Source organism: Protopterus annectens, chromosome 11.part0, assembly GCF_019279795.1.
Source record: "Protopterus annectens isolate FY-2018-M chromosome 11.part0, PAN1.0, whole genome shotgun sequence".
Taxonomy (NCBI): domain Eukaryota; kingdom Metazoa; phylum Chordata; order Ceratodontiformes; family Protopteridae; genus Protopterus; species Protopterus annectens.
Window position 1 is genome coordinate 1,427,677,304 of NC_056745.1, and position 24,849 is coordinate 1,427,702,152.

The window sequence follows — 24,849 nt, forward strand, 5'->3', positions numbered from 1 at the left end:
TATGCCGTATTTAATTCCCATTTCATTCTTAGATTTCCAAATGAAATAAGTTATGAGTTGATTTGTCACAAAGAGCATCTGTTACCCTTATCCTTTACATACCTTACCCTGGCAGTTAACAAGCTGTTTCTGGTGGTCTGGTGTTTGAATCTCTCATAGGTGCTTACTAAACACTATTGATCTGTGAAAATCTTAAGAATCCTAGCCCTGCATTCCCAAAGCAATTATTAGCCCTTGTATTTTACAATACAAATCTCCAAAGGTGCCACACAAGTATATGTTGGATATTTACATGGTCCCCCTCTCCATTAGGGCCACTGGTGCTAAACATGGGGTGAATTTGCAGTTACCCATCCAATCATCCAAGTTACGTTTAAATAGACTAATATAAATACTCTGCTTTATGTTGAGGAGAAGCCGGTTCCGTAGAAGTGGCATGCTCTGAGACACATACCTATCCCTCTAACATCATCTTTTAATCTTGCAAAAGACTTTGGGGTCCATTGTGTGGGTGTTTTTGATATCACTGAACTTCCACATGTATTACAGGTCTGATAGAAAAGGCTCTGTTGAAAATGTATACACAATGTAGAGGTTATCTCTCAGTAGGCTGTATGATACCGTGAGATAGATAAGGCTTTGAGATGATCTGCATAGCTTTTGGGATTTAGACCCTTGATATTTTTTAATGAGGAAGTGTTGTGGTTTTTACAGCTATGGCAAGTGATTGGACAAGTGCATACAGAAAGTGGCATTATACTCAATGACTGGCCTAATAAGGGCCAAGTACAGTGGAACAATTACATCCCTGGATTTGGACACCATACCTTTTGACAAAAGCTGTGCAATGAAAAAAAAAGGTTTTCTTTACAATAGTGGATATGTGGTGATCAAAGGACAGTTCATTGTCAACATAGGTTCCCAGAACTGTAACAATGATATCAGTTTTCAAGGGGGTTTTATCAATAAGGTAGTTACTAATGCAGTTGTGCTTGCCAAAAGATAGTTATAGATTTCTTGGCATTCACTTTCAGTCCATGATTTTGGCACCTATTTGTTTGCAGCATCATGGTATTCTCTGGTTAGTTTATGATGGCAACAGGCTTGTCATCATCTGCAAACATGGTCAGCCACAATCTTTTAACATTAGCTTTAACCTCCAGGAAATAAATGCTAAAGAGAAATGGCCCAAGGACTGAATTCTGGGACATACTACATGTCTTTTGGAGGAGGTAGAAACTTCCACCCTTACTTCCTGTGTTCTCTTTTTGAGTTAAGCTGCTATCCAGTGAGTTACATAAGGGTTAACGTTTAGCTGGGGGAATTTTATCTGTTACATCAGAATGTGAGATGGTGTTGAACAACTTTGCAAGGTCCAGACAGGCAGTCTGCACTGATATGCCCTCATTCATTGCCTCAGCGACTTTTTCAAAGACATCAGCCAGGTTATGTAGCTAGGGCCTTACCTTAATGAATCTGAATGGGTTGGCTCAAAATCCTGTAGGTCACCTACACCCCTGTTTATTAGTTCCATAATGATCCTTTCCATAACTTTCTAGATGAAGCTAGTCAGGATAATGGGTCTGTAAATACCTGGGTCTGTTGTAGTCCTACCTGTGTGCAAGGAATGACTACTGCTGCCCTCCATTCATCCAGCACAAAGCCTGTTTTGAAACCAAAGTTGAATTACCTCTTAATGAGGTCTGACAATTCATCTTTCAGGCTAGTTAGTAGACCTTAGATAGTGCCTTGAGAAATTGTTATTGGTTGATTTGAGGGGGGTGTAGATATGGGTATATGATCTGAGAATTACAGAGGTACTGAGGAGTGAAGTTGGAATTGAATTTGTCTTCTACTAGACTGGCTATGCCCCTGGGTATGAGTATGTGATATCATTTACTATTAGCACTTTGCTGTGCTGGGCATTGTTTCTGAGATTTCTAACACAGTTTAAGAAGAATTTGTGGTTATTTTTCATTTGGGCTACTATTTTATCTCATATTTGGCTTTGGTTAATTTAATCTGGATTTATAGTTCTTTGGTTTAGCAAGAGCTTTCTTGAGAGTTGGATTTATTTTTGTGTGCAAAATTTTTTTTCTTTTATTATAGAGTCTGCTTATATTAGGGTTCCACCATAGGGGTTTATTTTTGAATGTTGCATTGTATTTGTTTCTGAGGACAGATGTAACCATAGAGCTATTTACATGTGCACAGAACTTGGTGGTAAAGGATTTCATTTAAGCAAATCATCATTTGCAGCCCATCAAGACAAGGATATTCTGTTGGATATTAAAATGGGTGCATTTAAACACTTTACAAGAGGTTTCTTAACTAGTAAAATAACTTTAATAAAAAAACTCCAATTAAGATGGAAGGGTCTTTGTTATCTGACTTTAATAAGCCTGCTTTTGTTAGGGTGTGGACTGGAATTTATTGCTAGGTTTTTTGCAAGACAAATCTGGATCACTTTTACCTCTTAACACTAAAGATATACAATTGTTATCGGACTGGTTGCATATCATGTTTTCATTCGCATTGTGCTTTCAAACTAAAAGGAAAAGAGTTTGCCTTCTTTTCATCTTTACTTAGATTATGGTCAAGAAGTAACTTTTTTGTTGGCAAGGAACTTACATAGGCATAACCTCAAATACAGTTCAGAACCTAGATTCTTATAGGATCATCTGCTAATTCTTTTACAAATTACTATACAGCTAAATAGAATTGCTGATAGTTGAATAAACTTGTTGACTCGAGGGATAATGTTCAAAGAGTTATTAAAAGATTTAATGCCTAAAGATTTACTTAAAAATGTAGCACTTTTGTCTCAAGCCAGTCACAGAGACTTCTTCAGAATCTCTTAGTTTTTTCTATGCAAGACAGTAGTTTCACTCACATATGTCAGGGACATCTTCCACATTTTGACAATCTACTGCCACATCATCTTCATGCTTAGATGTCAGGAGTTTTTGTTTTGTTATGTGTTGATTTAGTCTAGTTGGAAGTATGGAACTTGTGTTGGTTTTTGGATGTTAAACATGCTATAACTGCAATACTTGGATGATGTAGTGGTGCAGCGGTAGCTTTGTCACCTCACAGCAAGAGGTTCTCTGGTTTGATTCTCAGCAGGAGTGCCTTCTGCGTGGAGTCTGCATGTCCTCCCTGTGTTCGTGTGGGTTTCCTCCAGGTGCTCCAGCTTCCTCCCACTTTACAAAGACATGCATCTGGAGCATTTCTCCCTGGGCCTCCCCTGAAAATTGGCTTCATTCCAAGTCAGACTTTCCTGGTTAACAAATGTTGAATAAATAAATAAAGTCCATGTTGTAGTTTTAATTAATTCATCATTTGCAGCCCATCAAGACAAGGATATTCTGTTGGATATTAAATTGGGTGCATTTAAACACTTTACAAGAGGTTTCTTGACTAGTAAAATAACTTTTATAAAAAAACTCCAATTAAGATATTTCCCTACTCAAAAAATTGTAACTCACAATTATACAATAACATTAAATGGAACTTTGGTTCATGTAAACTCACATCACTAGATGTTGCATAACATGAACATAAATCACTAAATGCTTCTAAACTCTCACTTTTTGAATAAAAAATGTATACAAAACACTCTAATGGGACAGTTACCCACTCAAATCTTTTTCAGCCTACTGAAGTTAAACCACAGCTCGAGTAATATATGGCCACGAGTAGAAGATAATAACCTTTTACACACAGATAATATTCTCAATGCATTTTACAAAGTGTATGAGGAGACACATATGTCTAAAATGTTTGTTGGAGGCAAAACTTATATTGATAAATTGACTGTTTTCCCCATATGTATTTCAAGAAGGCCATATTTTAAAATTATACTTAGATAAAACAGTGGATGAACAGACTACATCATGTCTTAAATTAAGTAAGGCTAAAGGACATGATGCTTTTGACTGATCTTTTTTAAATACTTCAAAATGTAATTATCTCCAATTTTAGTCAAACTATATAATTATACCAAAAAGAATAGTATAAAAAATAAACACATGAATTGGCAAAGAATTGTTCATCCTTAAACCAAATGCAGAAGTACACTTAATCAGTAATTACCTTCAGAAAATCACTGATTAATCTATCTATCTATATATATATATATATATATATATATATATATATATATATATATATATATATCTATATATAAAATTATGAATTAATATTCGGTTGGCTAAAAAGCTTCCTTTTATTGCTAACAAGATCATCTCAAATGTCTTATTAGGCTTAATGAATCTGAGCTAGAAGACTAGGATAGTAACCATTATGCTAGAACTAAGTTTGTATCATGACACAAGTTACAATAAGCTGCACGGAATATCTGCAGTGGATGTGAATGAAGTGTTTGACAATGCACATCATAATTTTCTATTTGAAGTAAAAAAACTGACTTTCGAGTTATATTCAAGCCATTAACATTTTACACAACCTGGCTTCTACCTGTCTGTCTTCCTCTCCTATATTCTTCTTCTTCTTTCGGCTTTTTCCCGGTTAGGGGTCGCCACAGTGGATCACCTGTCCGCTCATGATTGGCAGTGGAGTTTTTACGGTGTTGAGTTGCCAGCCTGGTGCCCAACCTTCCACAGAAGGCACACACATTCATGCCTAGGGCCAACTTAGAGTGTCCAATCTACCTACAGCATGTCTTTGGGATGTGGGAGGAAACCGGAGCACTCGGAGGAAACCCATGCGACCACAGGGAGGACATGCAGACTCCGCACAGAAGGCACCTCAGCCGTGAATCAAATCAGAGAACCTCTTGCTGTGAGGCGGCAATGCTAACCGCTGCACCACCGAGGCCATCCCTATCTTCCTCTCCTATAATGATTTCCAAATATACTAGGCAGGAGTACCTTCTATCTCCTATCTTTTCAGGTCCCAAATTATCATGAATTAACTTCTTTAACATAATCATTAAGATAATTTCATTTGGGGATTATATTCTCCTTTTTTTCTGGAATCCAACTAAATCTACCCTTCATTTACTCCAACTGACTGAAGACTATATAATTGCTTCAAATTACAAGTTAAACATTGACAAATCAACTTGTTTCCTCCATAAGTGCCATTAATAACATTTTAATTCTTTTCTGTTCCTGATTATAAATGTTTCAGTCAGTGAGCTTAAACATATAGGAGTTAAATACAAATCCTATATTTATATATTTATTTATTTATTTATACAAATGTCAACCAAACCTTAGAAAAAATGAAGGTCTAGTGGTCTATACCTCTTCTGCAACATCAAAATAATGGTTTGTAGGGACAGGTATGTCTTGCAGAGGATACCACTGTGGATAGACAGATTCCCTCTTCACATAAAACAAAATTCATCACTGTCCATATTTAAGTGCTACTTAAATCTATGGGTGGGATATAGAAAATTTACCCCAGGACTGCCTTCTGTACTACCAATGGACAGAGGCAGCTCCTAAATTTTTTATCCCATGCATGGGTCCCCTCAAATTATCTATGGTATGATGACAGTTACTCTCATTAGGGGGTACTATATAATAATCGACCATGGGATGGGTAAAGCCAATCTAACATCAGATGGGATAAATTATTTCAAGCACAGAAGGGGAAACAGGCAAGGAGTAAAATGGCCCACAAGAGCAGCTAGCCTAGTACTTACCTATGAACCTATAAGGAAGTTCCATTTGGAAAGACCCACTTGCGTCAAATGGGAAGCACATAGCCAAGATCCCCATGGTAACATTACAAGATGCAGTAGGTACCTCTAGTATGCAAGCTTTTGTGGGCTCCGTTTCATCAATGTTACATGAGTTACTATAGGTCAAAAATACCGAAGCAGCCTAGTGATGTCACATATAAATTACTGTCTCCAATGGGCCTTAGACTGAACAAAAAATAAATGCCCTCATACACTGACAGTTACTATAGCACATATGCAACAAGCAGAAGGACTACTGACATGGAAAAACATGTATGAAACTTAAACTAACTTGAGAACAAATCCCATAATTGTAATTAAAGATAAAATGGACTGCTGAAAGAAAGAGGGTATTGAACTAGTAAACTTTATTGTCAAGTAATTAAGGTGACAAGTAGATTGAATATGCTTAATGCAGTGATAGCTCATAACATCAACTGTAGAACTGTAACTATACTCCTTAGGCATATTATTATTTCTTAAGTCTTGAATTGTATACATAGAGATCTGGGAAAGAACCGCAAGACAGATGGATGTGTAGCTCACTTTGCAAGTTATTATAGTTCAACCTTTTTTAACAAACAAAATATTCTGTTCCAGCTTTAAGAAGATTTTAGGATACGGATTATTAGGTCCAAATAATATTTTCATCATCATTATGTGTGAAAAATAATTCAGTCTTTAACATTTAGAATACCTAGTGGAGGCCGATGCTTTTTGCAGACTTTCTGTTATACCAAAGGGAAATGTAAACAGATGTCTCTACTGCTGACCCTCCACTACTTTGTGTAGAAACAACTCAGATATTAAAAGGACTCAAAGATGAGCTTTCAATATACCTGTGAAGACTCTAGATGGGAATAGGGCTGACCAGCTTAACAAGAATAGTAATGAGTCTGGAAGGATGACCTACTCAACAGCTGGAAGAAAGCATCTCACATTTTTAAAGGACACCTCTAATCCCTTTACAGCATTGGTCCAACATATGAAATTGTCATTTGAGGAAGAAGGTGAAATTAATTTTCCACACCTGGATACTAGCATAATTAGAGAAAGATGAATATGAAGGTCTTATTACAATTATATATATTACAATTATAGCTAAACCAACCAGGTATGGAGAAATCACTAGAATTTATATTAACCCCTAAACAGTTCTTGCCTTTATTTAATGCTCTTTCACTATAAATTAAGTCATTTTACACTTTTATTTTACAAGCTGTAGAAAGATTTGTGAGTAGCACCTTAGGTGGCAGGGCTTGTGACTGGGCTTGTGGTATATACAGTACCTGCTAATTATTATTAAAAATTAGTTTGACCTTACTTTTCCATGGATATTAAATGAATGCATTAAATGACTCATGAAGTACATGCATAGCCAGCCTTAGGCATAGGCCAACTAGGCAGTCGCCTAGGGCGCCGCTCTAACAGGGGCACTTTTCCAATATTTATTTGGTGTAGGTAGACCAGGATGGGGGCACCGGGTGGTGTGGTGTGGTGGGGGAATTGATGGCTTTTGCCCCTAGGGCACCAGTTGACTGAGTACATGGAAACATCAGGGAGTTTTCATTTAGATGACATGTTTCTAGGTTTTTTACAGTAACAAGCTCCAAAGTAACACAGACCGGCCATGTGTGTATGTCTTCAATTAGTCCATCAGAAGTGTGTCAGATTGCTATGCTAATTTTAGCCACAGACATTTCTTTTTACCCTTTCTTTTTGCTTTCGTTATTTGCACAAGCCTGTAAATGACTTATATAGCATTCGCAGTGCTCAACTCTGTAAGAAGCATCCACTGAATACTTTCATTATATCAAAGGGGAATGTTGGTGACTGACTGAAGCTCAGATGACTTTGCATAAATGCAGTATTGTAGTTCCATCAAAATACTTTAGTTCCTTATTTTGCAGGCTAACTATAACTTGCCAAGGTCAACTTTTACGCATTTTAAAATTATATCACAGATAATAATGTGGTGTCTGGCAATAATTTACTGACACTATCTGTTATGACGTGATTCAAAGCAATGTATGGTTGCCTTGCTGCAACGCAGTTCAATTTTTGTTTGATTCTATTAAGGATACTTTTTACAGCTTGAGGTTCATGGGTCTGACTTATATGGTATCAGACAGCTTTTATGTATTTAATGGTTTTGTAATTCCTCCTGATCACTTTATATTTTCCTACATATTAAGTTAATTAAATTAGACATATAATAATGTGGTTTGTATAAATGTTACTCATTTTTTCTTATTTGCAATGCATGCTAGCAGGCACCAATATTGTATCACAGTACATGTCAAATGCTGGTTAAAATGTCACACAACCTGTCCTTTACTTTCCTGAAAAAAAAACAATTACCAGAAAGGGGCAATTATTTTTTTTTGTTGCAGTAATATTTTTCCATTGTGAGATCATGTTTTTCTGTGCAGGATTTTGAGACAGACTACATAATCTCTGTAAGGTACTCCTGTTAAGACAGGAGGCTCCCGATGCGTAAATTAAGATGGACTAGAGTTTTGAACTTGTGGACTGCCTGCCCACATTGAAATTATGGATTGCCTGACCACATCCTCTAGGAACCATTTGCAGTGTTGACAAGAGGGGGTTCAGTCAAAAGTTCACCCACTTTTTCATCAAACAGGATACTTACATTTTATTTTAAAAATTCGATATCTTTGTTGTGACTCTGGAAGAAATAACTTATTCTGTTTGTCAAAACATAAATAAGGTAGACCAAAATTCTGTTTCACTAGCATCCTAGAATGTGAAAGGACTAATTGGTGACATCAAAATAGTGCCTTCTTTTAAAACAGCTAGACATTCAGGTATCTTTCTCTCAAGAAACAAAGTTCAAAAAACATTTCTGGATAATTTTTGCTTTTGTTTACTGGGTTTATCCAACTGGGTTTAGTGAAAAGCACCTTTACAGAGGTGTCCAGGGAGAAAAGCTCCAGCAAATTATAAACATTTTATACAGCCATTCAGTAATATACATTAACAGACATGTAATACGCATCAACAACTACATGCATTTGGTGATTAAATTACATTCATATGAAATAATGGCAACTATTACAGCATAAAAGATACGTATGCATTTAGCAGATGTTAAACACTGAGCATCTGAAGAGATGCATTAGTGGGTTGTTCAAACAGAGAATAGATCTTGTGATTAGAAATTTAAAGAAGTAAGAGTGAGGAAAGTAACCTGGTAGGGTGGAAAATGTGAATATTGTAGTTAAGAGGAGGGGTATTAAGCAGATTTGGAGACAATTACAAATGCGTATCATAAGGTGTACATCACAAGTATAGAGGTGGGGCGGCAAACAATGTCACAAAACTGTGCATTTGGAAGTTTCAAGTAAAACTGTTCCAGTATTGGTGGAGATTAGTTGTGGGGCACTGGCTTCAAGGGGGTGGGGCTTGCCATAATTGTTAAAGTTTTCACCTAACAGACACAAGATACAGGGTTTGATTCTGATCTCAGGTTACTGGCTAGACTTAAAAAGTCCCTTCAGGGCAGTTAGCATACCATTAACCCATGAACCTAGAGAAGAGAAATGGTTTAATGATATGGTAAACTGAAGATTACAGTGGCATTTACCCTTGAGCTGTACAGGGGCAGATGCATTAAACTGACTGTTAAAGTTTTAGATGTGATTTAAATTGGATTTACACTGTGAATGTATTTCAGTGGTAGTGGAATGTGGTTCCATAGTTTAGCTACACTACAGGTACGCACTGCTTAATATCCGGGACAGGTTTTATCCCATAGAATGTTCAACAGCATGGAAGTTAAGCAAATACCCTACACTTTTTGCTATGCTGCACTTAATGTCCAGCTGTATAACGGCTGATCACACTTACATCTAATTAGCACAGTATGAATGTAAATGTGATCAGACATTATACCGATGGTTGTTAAGCGGTGCACACCTGTACTTGAATACAGAGAGTCACCTGCAGTATTAGATGATTTGGTTATAGTGATTTTTCTCTAGAGGGAAACTTTTATTGTAATGTTGTACTAAGTTGTTGTAAGCAACTTTCTGGCTTATACAGAAGTCTGTATATTGTAGTTAGCTGAAAAACAGTTAGGTGATGTGGTAGTTCAAACCACTTCAATCCTTTGAGCACTAGGCAGTGTTATGTTCTACTGTTATAGTTTATAGAAAATTTGGTTACTTTATTATAATAAACCACAAGTTTGGACAGTTGTGAGACTCAAGCTTAGTGAAGATTAGTGAATCATAGAGGAGAAATGGCAATAAGAAAGCAAGGACTCTGGCCACATGAATGAGGCAGTTTTTGCTCTGTATAATGTACCTAATTTTTTTCAACAACATGTGATACATGGTGGATCAAATTTCATCTGGTCATCTGTGATGACAGCTAGTAATTTCGTGTAATCTACTTGTTCTAGTATGGTGTTGTTGGCACAGGCAATAATGAAAATTGTTGTTTTGGTAGATTTGTCTTTTGGGGCAAAAATCAGTAATTTAGTATTTTGCTTTTTTTAGGGTTTAGAAGTAGCTGTGGATTTTTTTAGATATGCTTCAAATGATACATATTGTTGTTTACAGTCTTGGAGTTTAGAGAGAGTTTTGGCAGATGCAGTGTCAAGTCATCAGCTTATTGAGCTAAGGTAACATGTTTTGTAGATATGTACAGGTCACTCATGAAAAGTTTGGGGCTAGTGTAGACGCTTGTGTGAAACCAATAGTTAGTGGCAAGAAGGTGGAACATCATTTATTTCCATTTCACTGCATGTGCTCTTTTTGAGAGATATGCTATGGAACCACTGTAGGAAAGAGTTGGAGAACTGTAAGGATGAGAGGTTATCTAAGTGTACCTGGTTGGAGACAGTATCAAAAGAAGAAGGTGGAAACTTAGTCATTCTCAGGATCATAGGAAGTTACTAAGCTATTGGCCCAGAGGCCCTTACAAGTCTAGCCAATAATTTAGCCCATATTCCTACAAGTCACCATCTGATGCCCCTGCCCAGCAGGGATAAAGGTAGAATCCCAGGAGTGTACTTTCTGTTTCCCATTCAGTTATCCAGGTTGCACTTAGAAAGGGTTAATGAGGTTCCAGCATTTCTATGGGTGTAAACAGTAGTAACAAAATTCAGCAAAGCAGCAGTTGTGCTCAGATGAGGACAGAAGCCATGCTGGTTTGAAGACAGAAGATGGTTATGTATTAGATATCTGCGAAGTTGTATATGAATACATTTTTCTAACATGTTGATAGGAGGATAAAAAATGGCCTATAGTTTGAAAGATCTTATTGACTAAACCCTTGTCAAGTTGAATAATGAAGGATTTTCACCATAGCGAGAGGACTTATTTTCAGATATGGACTGACCAGAAATGATACTGGACATGTAACAGCTTCAGCTGCTATTTTAATATATTCACCAGGTAAATTGTCAGGGGCAGTTATAGTAGCCTTCAATTGTTTGAGGTAACAGTAGGATCTGGTTGGAAGGAGAAATGTTGAAGGAGGTTATTTGAGTGAATAGGGACATCAAGAGCTTGATTTATTGCCTGGTCGGTTAATATCAGTACCTGTCTGTATAAAGTGGGTATAGAATTTGTAGCCTATGGTATCATTTTGTTTTTATACATTTGGTGTTAACTGTGCAGCCTGTCATGGATTTAATAGTTGTCTGACAGGCATAGAAAAATTTTGAATTATTAGTGTATGCGTTTTGATTAATATGTTTAGGCATTTCATTCAATAAAGATTGTTGTATAAGGTCTTTTATAGAGAATTGTTTTGTTAGGTTTCTTAGTTGTCTATATGCCAGTACATGCCACTGTTTTATTTTGTGTCCATACTTTTCAGGCTTTGTCTATTCATTTCACGAATTGCTTAGCAGCTAAAGATAGCCATAGGGCAGAGTTGGCTTTGACTCTTTTCTAGAATAAGTCCCATATTTTTGGACAAAAGCACTCAATAAACTGTTTTTGAACTGAGTATTACTTGCTAGTGCATTGTTTCATCTTGTTGAAGACAAAGTGTTGTGGTTTGAATTTTATTCATTGTTGGTTTGCCTCCACATTTCACAGATATTTGCTGTGTTTCTTTGGAGTTTTTATGCATACGATTAGTCACACATACTTCTTTATAGTATACACTTACCATACTGAGAGTTCAGGTTCTCCAGATGCTTGTTAAATGAATAAAAAAACGTTTTAGTATTTGTGCTACATGCTGTTCACCTCAGCACCACCACACATATACATATACACAGATAAAGACATATATATCACTGCTACACCAGCCACAAGATACCCTTAGGACAGTAATGCAATAGTACGCATAGCACAACAAAACTGTAGGAACAGAAATAATTTCATTCATAATCAGCATTTCCCATAGTTATTTTCTATTTTTAACTCAATTTTGTTGAACAAGAGGTCATAATGGACTCATGAAATGAAAACTAGGTACATAAGAAAACAGTTACCTGATTTACCCTGTAGACAGCAACACAACAGTGTCATAAAATATGAGTAATACAGCACAGATGAAACCAAAATAAATATAAACGTCTTTGTCTGTCTGTGTATCTGTCTATCTATCTACCTGCCTATCGCTTGCTCACTGCATAAGTGATCTGGTAAAAACCCATTTACAGATATGACCTGGACCATAAGGCAGACATAAATGTAACATATTTGCATTAATTAGATAAGAACAAAGTATGGACTTATTACATCATCAACAATAATACACAAAAATACATACTGAAGATCTCTGCAATCTAGATGCAAAATAACACTGAAGACAAAGAGGAACAGCTATAGAGATGATGTATTCAACCTACTTCTTTTAAATTAAACATTGTATACTGTTTGTTGAATAATATTAAGACAGACATTCCAAATGCAATGAAATTGAGCAGAAGAAGCTTCAAGCAGTCATGCTGAGTGGACTATACCATCTGGATAGAGGGGGGAGGAGTATTAATTGTTATCTCAGAGGTGACAGCCCTTGACAATGAGAGTGGATTATACTATCTGGATGGAGGGGGAGGAGTATTAATCCTTATCTCAGTGGTGGCTATCCTTTACCCTCAGGTCGAAGTCTGAGTTATGCACTAAACTAAAGGAAGTGAGAATGTCTCAGGCTTCCTCTAGTAGTTATTTCAAGCAAAAGTTACTGCACTACAAAGTCTCATGCCTGCTCTGATGACGGATCAAGAAATGTGTAAAAGAAGTTCCACAATTCTCTGCTATTTACCTGTTATGTTCAAGGACTACTTTGTGCATGGATTTTTACCCATAATGGAAGATTGCCTATTAAAACTGCTCATTAAAGCTACACTATACTGATTCACAAAGCAGTGGACATTCACTGGTGACTATTTATTTATGTTTGCTCACCGGGAAAGCCCAACTCAGACAAAACCTTTTTTAGTGAAAGCCTGGGGAGAAAAGATCCACATTTAATGCCAATTTTGACATATACATAAAATGCAGTCACATGACATCTATCACAAGGAATACAAAATGTAGGTAAGTGCATACACATGAGAAAAAAACCCTTTACAACAGTTTACATAAACATCTGGAAGCAGAGCATGTGCATAACTTGCGTAAGTATATACGCTGTTGAACGTTCATTAAAAACAGACACAGGCTTGTATATAGCAAAGACAGATATAATGGCTCCTTATTAAAATGTCAGCACTCAAAATGCCAAGTGCCAACAAGCTGGAAAAAAAAAGACCAAAATTTAGAGTAGTGGAGCAAATCTCGACGATCGCTCTTCTTTTTTAAGCCCCCCCTTGTACCTCTGGTGTGGGGGATAAGACACCCACACACCCCTATTTATATATACCACCTGAGAAAACTATACCCTAGAGAAAAGAGAATATCCCGAGAAATGGCCATATTGCTCTTTTTTTTCTTAAACAAGAAACATATTTATTAAGCTATCACGTATGACATATGCAGTCTTATATTTACATAAATGAAAATAAACCATACTGATGCAATCTCATTTGCAAACATTATACATTACAAACTATTCCAGCACAACTGTAACTGCCATCACTTATAAAATATCCATTGTCAGTCAACCATCTCATAGCTCATTCAAATCTTGCCCTTTTTTAAACCTTGTTCCTCCTCTGCATGTATTGATCTCAATTCCCATTTTTTTCCTATGTAATTTCCTCCTACACATTTCTAAAGATCCCAATTCCAATAGTTTTATCTCTGTTACTATCTTCGCTAGTTGTAGTAAAGTTGGTTTAGACTTCCATTTTCTAGTAATTGCTTTTTTGGCAGACATCAAAATTAGACTTGGCAAAGCCTTACTATGTCTAGGCAGTTCAATTCTGCATCACAGCTCAAACAATCATTTCCTTAGTTACACCAGTTTTGTCACCCAGTATCTCTGACAGAGCAGTCTGCAGGGAATCCTTAAAGCTTGCAAACACATTACACTCTCAGAAAATATGTTCCCAGTTACCTCTTTCTTCCCCATCACACTTCCAACATTTACTATCTACCTGAGGAAAAATTATTTGAAGTCTACTTGGGGTATAAAAATATTTATGTAAACAATTCCAAGCAAAGATCCTAAATCTTCTAGACTTTTTTGCATATTTGGGAGACATACATATATCCCCCCATTGTTTCTTTGTGAATTGCTTATCTAGTCTCTCTTCCCAATCCGTTCTAACCTCCTCTGATTGATTCTTACAGTTATCATGCGACATTCTATATGCTCTACTAATTTTTCCTTTCTTAACTGCAACTTTGGTTCTAGATTGTACTAAAATCTCTACCAGTGCTGGTCTTTTGTTTAAGACCCCCCTATTTCTTTCTCTTTGCCTATACTCTGATATCAATCCTTAACAGGGAAGGCAATCTCTAGCCTGCAGTCCAAATAAGTTCTTGGCATCTTCCCATTCTATTACCTTTCCTTTTCTATTTATTTGCTCCCAGTACCTTGCTTCCTTTTCCAGTTTTCTCCAATAAGTTCCTGCCCCCATTTGCCTATTGTCTATATCCCTAATTGCAGTCATCTCTATCGGCAGAATCTCCTTTCTCCATTTCCATGTTGGCCTAGTTCTTAAAATACTTTCTGCTACTTTAAGAATATAATATTCTGTATGATTATTGTTTTTCTCCTTAAAGGTCTGCATCCAAAATCCCAGTCTCTCCTTGTTTCTTGAGCTTCTCCCTGTTTCATCATCTCTTTCTACTTTGAATTATAGTTTTCTGTCTGTGCTATGTAGAGGAGCCTTACCTGTGTTGCTTTGAAACACCCCTTCAAATCAGGTAATCCCAATCCTCCCTGTTCTATTGGACGAATAAGCTTTTCCACTTGACTCTTGCTGTCTTCCCCTCCCAGATAAAATCCTTCAGCTCTTTATTAATTGCAATCCACAGCTTCTCCTCTGGTTGATAAAAATATGCCTGACCTGTGTATAAGACTAAAGGGACTAAAAATATTTTAAATACTTGTATCTTGCTATCTTTCCAGACATGATACATGGGCTTGACGCACCACTGGGGCTTGCTCACATCTATGAAGCTGAAATCTATGCTTTTGGTAGTTTTACTACCAGCAGGGTTTACCAAGCCAGACAGGTTTTAGACTAACGATGTACCACCCGTCAGGGCAGCAGCATACAGGTAGTGTTGAAGGTGGAAGATCGCGTTTGGCATGACAACTGCAACAATATCAAATGTATACTGCGCAGAAGAAAGGATCAGCAATCTACTTTTGTATTCTGCCAAGAAAACTTGATGGTGACGAGACAACAAAAAGAAGTGACATACAGTGCTGGAAGATGGTCCCCTAGGTCAGAAGGCACTCACCATGCCACTAGGGAAGAACTGATATTCACCCAGAGTATGCCCGGTGTTTGTGAAGCTAATGGATCAAAGCCATCAGGTCATCCTGATGCTGATGACAGAAAAGGGAGATCAGAAGTTGCAAAAATATTCTTAACATAGGAACACGGACATGTATGAAGCATGAACCAAGGAAAATTGGAAATTGTCAAAGATCAGATGGAAAAAGCCAAAATCAATTTGTTAGGGATAAGTGAACTCAAAAGGACAGGACAAGGGGACTTTCAATCAAATGAGACTGGGCCTGCTACTCTGATCACGAAACATACAGGAAAAATGTTGTGGCAATCGTACTCAACAATAAGATTTCAAAGACAATACTAAAGTCTGATTCAGTGCTTTGAAAAATGATGGCTATGTCCTTGTCCTAATCCAGACTAACTCTAACCATCACTCATGTGGACATGGAGGACTTCTGCCTACACTTTATTGTTTCTTAACTTACAAATGCTATGATCTCCTTGGATCTGCTACCAGGTTAGCCTACTAGGCATTCAATACCCTATCATTCTTAAAAACACTGTCTAGAATTTTCTATCTGAGAAAAAATGTAATAATCTGTTTGTGTATCTGTTTTTGTGTTTGTTTACATCTGTGTAAAAATCCTTTTATTTGTGTTTTATTTTGTGTTTTAAACTGTAGAAATGTAACAGTTTATTGAATGTCTTTTTGGAGCTTTTCTCCCCCGGCCTCCGCTGAAAATGGACATGTATCCAGTCAGACTATCCCGGTAAACAAATGTGAAATAAATAAAGTAAATAAAATAAAGTAAAATGTTATCAGTGACAGCTTGTCAATCCATCTACAGGGAAAGCCGATCAATGTCACCTTGATTCAAGTATATGCTCCAATGACAAACGTGGAAGATGAGGATGTAGAATTGTTCTACGAAGAACTTCAAAATGAAATACATCAGATGACGAAACAAGATCTACTGATCATTTTGGGGGAATGTAATGTAAAAGTAGGAATCACATCTGAAGATGCAGTGGTTGGAAAGCACAGTATAGGAGAAAGAAATGAAGCTGGTGATAACTTAGTACAGTTTTGCAAAACCAACCATCAATCATGAATATGCATTTTCAACACTATAAACATTGCCAGTACGCATGTACTTCTCCAAATAGCATGTATCAAAATTAAATTGACTACATCTGCATAGGACAGAGATGGAAATCTGCAGTGTTGACAGCAAGGACTAAAGCAGGAGTTGAGTGTAGAAGCGACCACGAGCTTTTGACATGCAAGATCAAGGTAAAGCTTCGCAAGAAGATCATTAGAGACCTTTCAAATATGACATTGAAAATATTCCACAGGACTATTGGATAAAATTAAATAACAGATTTGCTGTTTTTGATAGAGGAGACAGAGAGACTGAAGATTTATGGAATGACATTAAAACCGTAATTAGTGAAGAAGCTGACAAAACACTCCAGAAGAGGAAGAAAGCCAAAAAAATTACCTTTGATCATGGAAGAAACTAGAAAAGTAGCAGAACAAAGAAGACAAGTAAAACTTTGCACTGATAGAGATAAAGTATCACAAATGAACCAAGAGTTTCAATGGAAAATTCAGTAAGGGAAGGAATGACATTTCAAGGATATCTGTCAGAAAATTGAATCAGATCATGAAAATAGAAAAAACAGACTAGCTTATCAGGATATTAAGAGATTGTGGCAGAAATTCCAACCTTGATTAGGGATGCTTAAAGAAGCCAATGGAATGATACTGAATGATTCAGAAAGTATTAAAAAGAGATGGAAAGAATATACAGAAAATGTATACAAAAAAGACAATCTGAATAACACTGGGGAATCTGAACCAGAAATTGGCATTGAAAGAACCAGATATTTTAAAAGAAGAAGTCATAACAGCAATTAAAGCTTTATCAAACAAGTCACCTGGCATCGATGGTATTCCAAATGAATTAATCAAAGGCTCAGAAGGTGCTATCATGGCCCTCACTCAACTGTGTCAGCAGATTTAGAAGGGAAAAATATGGCCAACCGACTGGAAAAGATGGTTGTTCATACCTATACCTAAGAAAGGCGATGCTAAGGATTGCAACAACTACAGAATGATTATGTTAATTCCACACGCCAGCAAAATACTGCTGAAAATAATACAATGAAGGCTACAATCATAAATTGAGTAAGAGCTACCTGACGTTTAGGCTGGTTTCAGAAAAGATTGAGGAACAAGAGACATTGTTGCCAACGTTAGATGGACATTGGAGAAAAGCAAAGAATACCAAAGGCCCGTATACTTTTGCTTCATCAGCTACAGCAAAGCTTTTGACTGTGTGGACCATGATAAACTATGGAGAACTCTAGCTGAAATGAAAATACCCGGACACATAACTCAGCTGATAAAGAGCCTTTATGAAAATCAAGAAGCTGCAGTGAGAACTGAATATGGCAACACTGATTGGTTTCCAATAAAACATGGTGTCAGGCAAGGATGCATCTTGTCACCTTACTGTTCAACCTTTACAGTGAAGCCATCTTCAGAAAAGCAAATTTGGAAGAAGAGAGTGTCTCTGTTAAAGCTGACTGCCGAAACATAAACAACCTTCACTGTGCAGATGACACAACTCTCATCACCAGTAGCAAAGAAGACATGCTGTATCTTCTGAGAAACATTAAAGCCGAAAGTTGTAACATAGGATTAGAAGTGAACATAGACAAGATAGAGATTATGAACACAGAAAATGATGAAGACTTTGAGCTTGAAGATGATAGAATAGAAGTTGTAATTAATTTTAGTCTCCTGGGCTCTTTTGTAAAAATGGAAGCAACTAGAAGGGAAAAAATACTTTGCAAAACAACACTTGGTTGCTCTACAATGAAGGCTCTCAACAACGTATTAAAAAGCATGGAAATAACACTCAAAGTGAAGATCAGACTTGTCCATGCACTTGTTTTGTCAGTGGTCAATTACGGATGCAAATTATGCAAAAGCTGGACACTACAGAAACAGGACAAAAAGAAGATTGACTCATTTGATCTTTGGTGTTGAAGAAGGATTCTATGCATGCTGTGGACTGCCGGAAGAATGAACAAATCAATTTTGGAAGAGATCAAACTGGCTATGTCACTTGAAACCCAAATGATGAAGTTGCGACTATCTTATTTCAGTCATGCCTTCAGAAGAGAGACCTCATTGGAGGAACACATGTTTGGAAAGCTCGAAGGAACCAGGTGAAGAGGGTGACCTGCAACCAGATGCCTGGACACACTGATGACAACCATACGGATGACACTGAAGGACCTTGTGAACTAGCATGGAACCGACTTCTTTTTGGATCTTTAATTCATCAAATCGCTAGGACTCAAACACAAGTTGATGGCAGCTAGACACAAATCTTACTATCGATATCCATATAACACAGCTTCCATTTTCTTAATTTTTGTATTATCTTCTGTTTAGTCTCTTCCGGCATATCCTTAGCAGCCACACTGGAATAATTTTTAATCCATACTCCTAAATACTTCATTTTATCATGTCCCCATAAGTATGGATATTGCTGAACCAATTTGTATGTGGGTACATAATTTACTATTATTGCCTTTGTTTTAACTTCATTAATTTTGCATCCCATTTGTACCTTTTCATTTCCATATCTCTCTGCTTTATACAGACTTTCATAGAATTTCCAAAATATTTCTAATACTTCTACAGGATCCCTTGTTATCTTCCTTGTTATAGGTTCCCTAAGCTTGGTGACAGCCCTTTCTACTTTCTGTTGTCTGACTCGTTGTGCTAAAAGTTTTTGTGCTCCAGAGTTATCAAAAAAACAGTTACTTAACAGCAATCTTTCTAAACTCATGCATATTATTGAGGTAATCCCTTATTTTCTGTTTAGCAATCTGCAGTTGTTCCTCTTCTTGTTCTGAGAGATTCCCCCTATTCTGCAATACTTTAACATTTGTCAGTCTGTCTAAGTAATTCTTGTTACTTCTTAACCATATCTCTCTTTCTTTTAATTCCACCCTATTTTAAACTCCACTTTAATTTTATCCCACTCCCTAGTTATATTTTCAGAAGAAATTTATGTCTTCTCTAATAGCTCCTGAATAATTTCCACTACCTATTCCTTAAATTCCTCTCTTTTCAACAGATAGGTGGGAAAGCGCCAGTGTCTCATTTTTATTTCATTACCCTGTGTTTTTTTATTTTAGTTATTACTGGTGCATAATCTGAAATAGTTATTGGGTGCATATCAAGACCTTCAATTAAATACACATGTTCCTTGTGAAATGTAAATTCTGTCTAGCCTACCCCAGTTTTTATATCTTGGGGAATAATATGTAAATTCACTCCGAACTCCTAACACTGAATTCACATCTTCCATGCCAAATATTTTCATAAATGTATTTAAAAATCTATCATCCTTTGTTATATTTTCCCTTCTGGGCTCCCCAGACACATCTTCACTGTTGCAAATCACATTTCAGTCTCTGCCTACAAGTAATATTTCTTGCCAAATGCTAATTATTTCTCCAGGAATTTCCTTAAGCTTCATTATAGCAGTTTTTGGTGGAATATAAATAAATGCCAGTGTAATCCTCCTCCCTTGCCAGTAGCCCCTTAGTACTACAAATCCACCATTATTACCGTTTTTATCCTCTTCTCTCACTTTTGGAACTCCTGTTGCAATTAACGTACTCCTGACTTACTTTGTATATGCAGGCCCATTTTCTGGCCTTTCAGTCACATTGTTTTATGGACTTGCTTTAGTGGTCCAGAAATTTCAAATGGTTACTGAAATAAGATTGCTAAAGATACAGAAATATTACCTGCAAGTTCTAGCAATTAAAATAATGAAAATAAATGGCAGCTTAACTATGGAAATATTAGAAACGGGGGAAGGTGGTTGATAATGAAATAAAATATGGTATATTAGTAATAGAACAACTATGAAAGTAACTTTACATTTAAGATACAGAAGTAAAGTAATGAGGAACTTGAGAAACGGGACTACTTGGAATTTTACTTTTGGATAGATGAGGAGGGAGAGATAGGTAACTGTGACAGAGGGGAGCCAGTGAGCTTGTGGATGACATAATTAGAGAGAAGAAGAGATTGAATCTTGTCACTTAGAGACTGAGTGTGATATAATTTATATAAACAAAGTTGGACAAAAATGGGGATCTGAGAAAAACAAATATTTGGAGTAAAGTTAATAACTGTAGCCAAAAAATGTATTCCAGCCCAGAGCTAAGCAGGAGCAGAGTCAGTTTTTGCTAAGATAGTATTTTAGTAGTAATTTGATGATATATGCATTGCTTGTTTTATTTGCAGTTCCAATGTTCAGTGACTTGGTGAGAATATTGACAATCCCCAGCTAAGTTGCTTGTTTTAGACATGGAGTGGAAAGATTTGTTACTTGACCAAGGTAGTTCAGAACTGGAGTATGGTTGATGCATGGTTTTCAATAATGGACATTTTTCAAGGAAATTAATTAAGTTGTGGACTATCTTGAGTTGTGAGTATATAAAGTAGTGGGGGAGTTCTAGCCAGTGTAAATCTTTAAGTGCTATGCAGTGGAAGGTTTTTAGTGGGGTATTTGCTGCAAATTTGGCTATTTTATTGTAGCATGTGTCGAATCATTACACCCTTTCTCCTCAGCATTCAATAAAAATTGGTTCTGACATACTTAAAACAAAAACAAATAACCAAACTGGTCTGGGACGGGTCTCTTTTGAAAGAATAAATGAAGTACGAGCCTGTACCCAACAGCAGACACAACTAACAACTAAATTCATATCATCTACAGCACAGAAAAATGTACCCATCCCATTTAAAACCTTTTAAACTATTAGAAAACACAGTTCTGATGGGTTCGCTACAGCAAATGCTCTTGCCATTGGTCTGAAGGCAGAAATTGGTCAGAGGAATGTCGTGCAGGTGTCAGAGCATAGTGGTGGATGATATAATCCATAAGAGACAAGTGCATAGAAGAATGAACAAAAATAGGAACAGACAACACAATATTTTGTTACATCACACCTTTACGGTACTTACTTTCTATTTGCACACTCTTTCAGAATGCTAACAATTGAGAGTATGTCAAGGCAAAGATATAAGGTAAGTAAAAAAAAAAAAAACACAAGCAACTTTGCATAAAACTACTACAGTGCTCAGCAAATAAGCACCCCCTGCATGATTCTCGCAAAGTAAATTTGGACCACATATAGAATTCTTTTGTGCTTAAGAGTAGCAACAGCTTCATAACTCATTTAGCTCACAGAACAGGTTATGGATAGCAGCACTAAAAGTGGTCAAAGGATTGCTGCAATAAGCATGGTTAAAAATAAATGATATACATCAGGAGTGCTTAAGGATGCAAGCAGTTAAATAGGAAAAATGTAATTAAAGTTAAGCATATGAAGATTTAGTGAAGAATGTGGTGATCAAACAGTAGCAGATGAAATGAGATAAAAGTAAGTAACCCAGGACACGTACATTAGCAGAGGAAGAGTGAAACAAATAGAAGCAAGTTGTGCATACGAAGATAAGTTAAACAAGAACAGCCGGATAAGTGAGAGGTCAAACGAGATAAAAGTAACATAAGCAATACCATTTTCAAAGGAATTAAGAGTAGAATAAGCAAAAAACATGCAATACCGACGCGGGCAAACTATCAGAAAATGGCCAATGACACAAAGCCTGACAGCGTCTCAGTAGCCGATCTGTGCTGTACACAGACCTGGAACCCTGCGGACATGATGAGCGTAATAAAAGAGCACAACGGACAGACTGTCGTCGACCTCAGCTCCTGCACATCATGGAATTTGTGACTGTGGATCACGTATATCACTTGATTTCATAGTTTTAATGATGATTTTAAGTTCATTTAGTCATTCTTATGCTAATAAAGATGAAACTTTTTTATGACTGATTAGGATCAATGCTTCAAGAATATGCAGTTAATGAGCGGAATTTTATTTTACTACTAAAGTAAAAAAAACTTCAAGAGAATACATTACTATAACAAGAAAAAAGCATTGTGTTTTTTGAATATCATAAGAAGCACATACTTTGTGGTAATCTGAACTTGCCCTGGCACTATAGGACAAGAAAGGAAATCCTTTGGGCCTATAAGTGCCTCTGGTGTGCCTAAACGAGACAAGCAGGAATTTATCTGATGCCAAACTGCACAAATCCACTTGACAATTTTAAGGACTGGATCAGATGGAGGAGGCATCTTGCCTTTGAACTGTAAAGAAAAGCAGGCATTAGTGGCATTGAAATAACCTTCATAGATTTGTGTGTCTCTTAGTAATTTATTTCTCTTTGATTTAAATAATATAATAAAAAACTTCATCAGTTCTAGTAATATCAAATATAATCACATTCAAAATATGCAAAACTAATATGTACATTCATCTAGTTATACAGAAACAGGTGGAATGGATCCATTGTACTACTTATTCAACGCAGTGCACTACACTCCTCTTAAAATTGTTGACCGCCTTAGTAATTAGTAGGCAAGACCCCCCCGTGCACCCCTCACAACCTCTAGTTAGTAGGCAACCTAAGGGTCAAGATGTTAGCTACAGACAATGTAAATGTTTCTGGATTTTGTAACAAGTAAGAAGTAAAATTCACTAAGTAGCATATAACATAGATAGTAAAACTTGGAATAAAGTTCCACCATTTTAAATAACTGAAAATCTTTAATTAAAGAAGTTATCCACAAGACAAGATAAGCAAACCATATAGCTGAATAGCTTAGAAACTAATGAACATTCACTGCAAAGATATTAAATGATGGAGAGTTCATGACAACATTAGACTTAGTTCTAATTAAAAAGATGTTTAAACTGCAACCTTAAATTAAAATATTTAGGCAAATCACATTGAACACAAAGACACCACATCTGCATCTACCTCTTCTTCTTACATAAAAATCCCTGCACAAATGATGTTTTTTATTCCAAGAAATTATTGGTTTAGTGTTATACTATTTGAAACAATAGAATAATATACATTTTTACTGTACAGCAGTTAAGAAATAACCCAATAATTATCTTGCCATAGCTTTCGATGTCATGTAATAACCAAGAAGGTCTGAATAAATATCTAGGTCACAGGAGAAACCCAAACTCATTCTTTAACTTTTTACACAAAAGGTTTCATAACTCTCTATAACAGACTTTTAGGGGAGAAGGAATACACTTTTCACATGCGTAATACTAACACCTGGTGATAACAGGCAAATTTGAAGATTATCTTTTCACAAAACATTTGTAGGTGGGTTCCTCAAATGAATAAATCATCTCAGGTGCAGATACATGTTTCAGAGCTTACACTTCCGTAAGTATACATGGTTGTTGAATGATTCCTCAGTTTATATTTCAGGCTCACAAACCAGTTTATTCTCTGTGAATCTTGCACTGATTTGATGCCTCCTCATAGAAGCAAAGCATATGCATTGAGTTACGTATAACATCCGGATCCAAGACAAATCTAAGATCCTTTCACAAAGTTCATCTCCTACAATAGATGAGAAGCTGCTCCAATATGGCCTTTATGTCATCAGCATTTCTGCAGGAAATGATCCTATTAGTGTCTGAGTAGTAATTCTCTAATAGAACATTATAGCCTTGTTTCTATTGTTTCAGCTTTCAGTTTATTCACGCCTTTTTTTCAAAGTCTATAAAGCCTGCTTTACAGAGCCATTAGGTAAAGCCTGAATGGTGCTATAATAGGTTCATATGTTCATACTAGGCTATCTGCCCTAGGGCATTTATAAGCCTAGCCAGAATGTGTTTGGCTTTCGCCACCCATTTTAAATTTATTTTGCTATGCCCTTTTTTGAGGTTAGTATACTGTGCCTCTGTCTAACAGTGACACAGAAGTGATACCCGGGGTAAACCTACGATCTCCCATCCACTCATCAAGATTCCTCTTGAAGAGAGTCAATGAGGGACTCTGCCTAACCTGGACTGGGATTTTATTCCAGAGTGAAGGGAGCCTCTTGGTTATGAATCTGTCCCTCCAGCATGTCCTATTTATTTCAGTGCTGAGATTCAAGTCTCTCGAGCGTAGCTCGATGGGATTTGGATTTTCTGAGGTGCAGCATGTCCATTAATTCCGGGTTGGACATGGCTTTATATGTCAGGCACAGATCGCCTCTGAACAGGCGGTATGCCACTGAGTAGAGCTGGAGTTTCTTTAACCGGGCAGCATATGGCATCTGTTTGAGCCCTTTGATCCTCTTGGTGAGGTACTTTTGGGGTCTTTCCA

At 36.7% G+C, this 24,849-nt stretch overlaps 1 protein-coding gene across 5 annotated transcripts in view; it reads right to left on the bottom strand.

Moving 5' to 3' along the window:
* The window catches only part of CTTNBP2 (cortactin binding protein 2), a 1,390,380-nt gene that overhangs the window by 100,152 nt on the left and 1,265,379 nt on the right, over positions 1-24,849 (bottom strand). For 4 of the 5 annotated variants that reach the window (XM_044088722.1, XM_044088723.1, XM_044088724.1 and 1 more), the window contains exon 17: positions 22,638-22,816. In XM_044088722.1, coding sequence (XP_043944657.1) covers positions 22,638-22,816 — 179 coding nt within the window. Of the gene's footprint in view, positions 1-11,860; positions 11,889-22,637; positions 22,817-24,849 lie in introns of all 5 variants that reach the window. The other variant, XM_044088725.1, reaches the window with a different exon arrangement.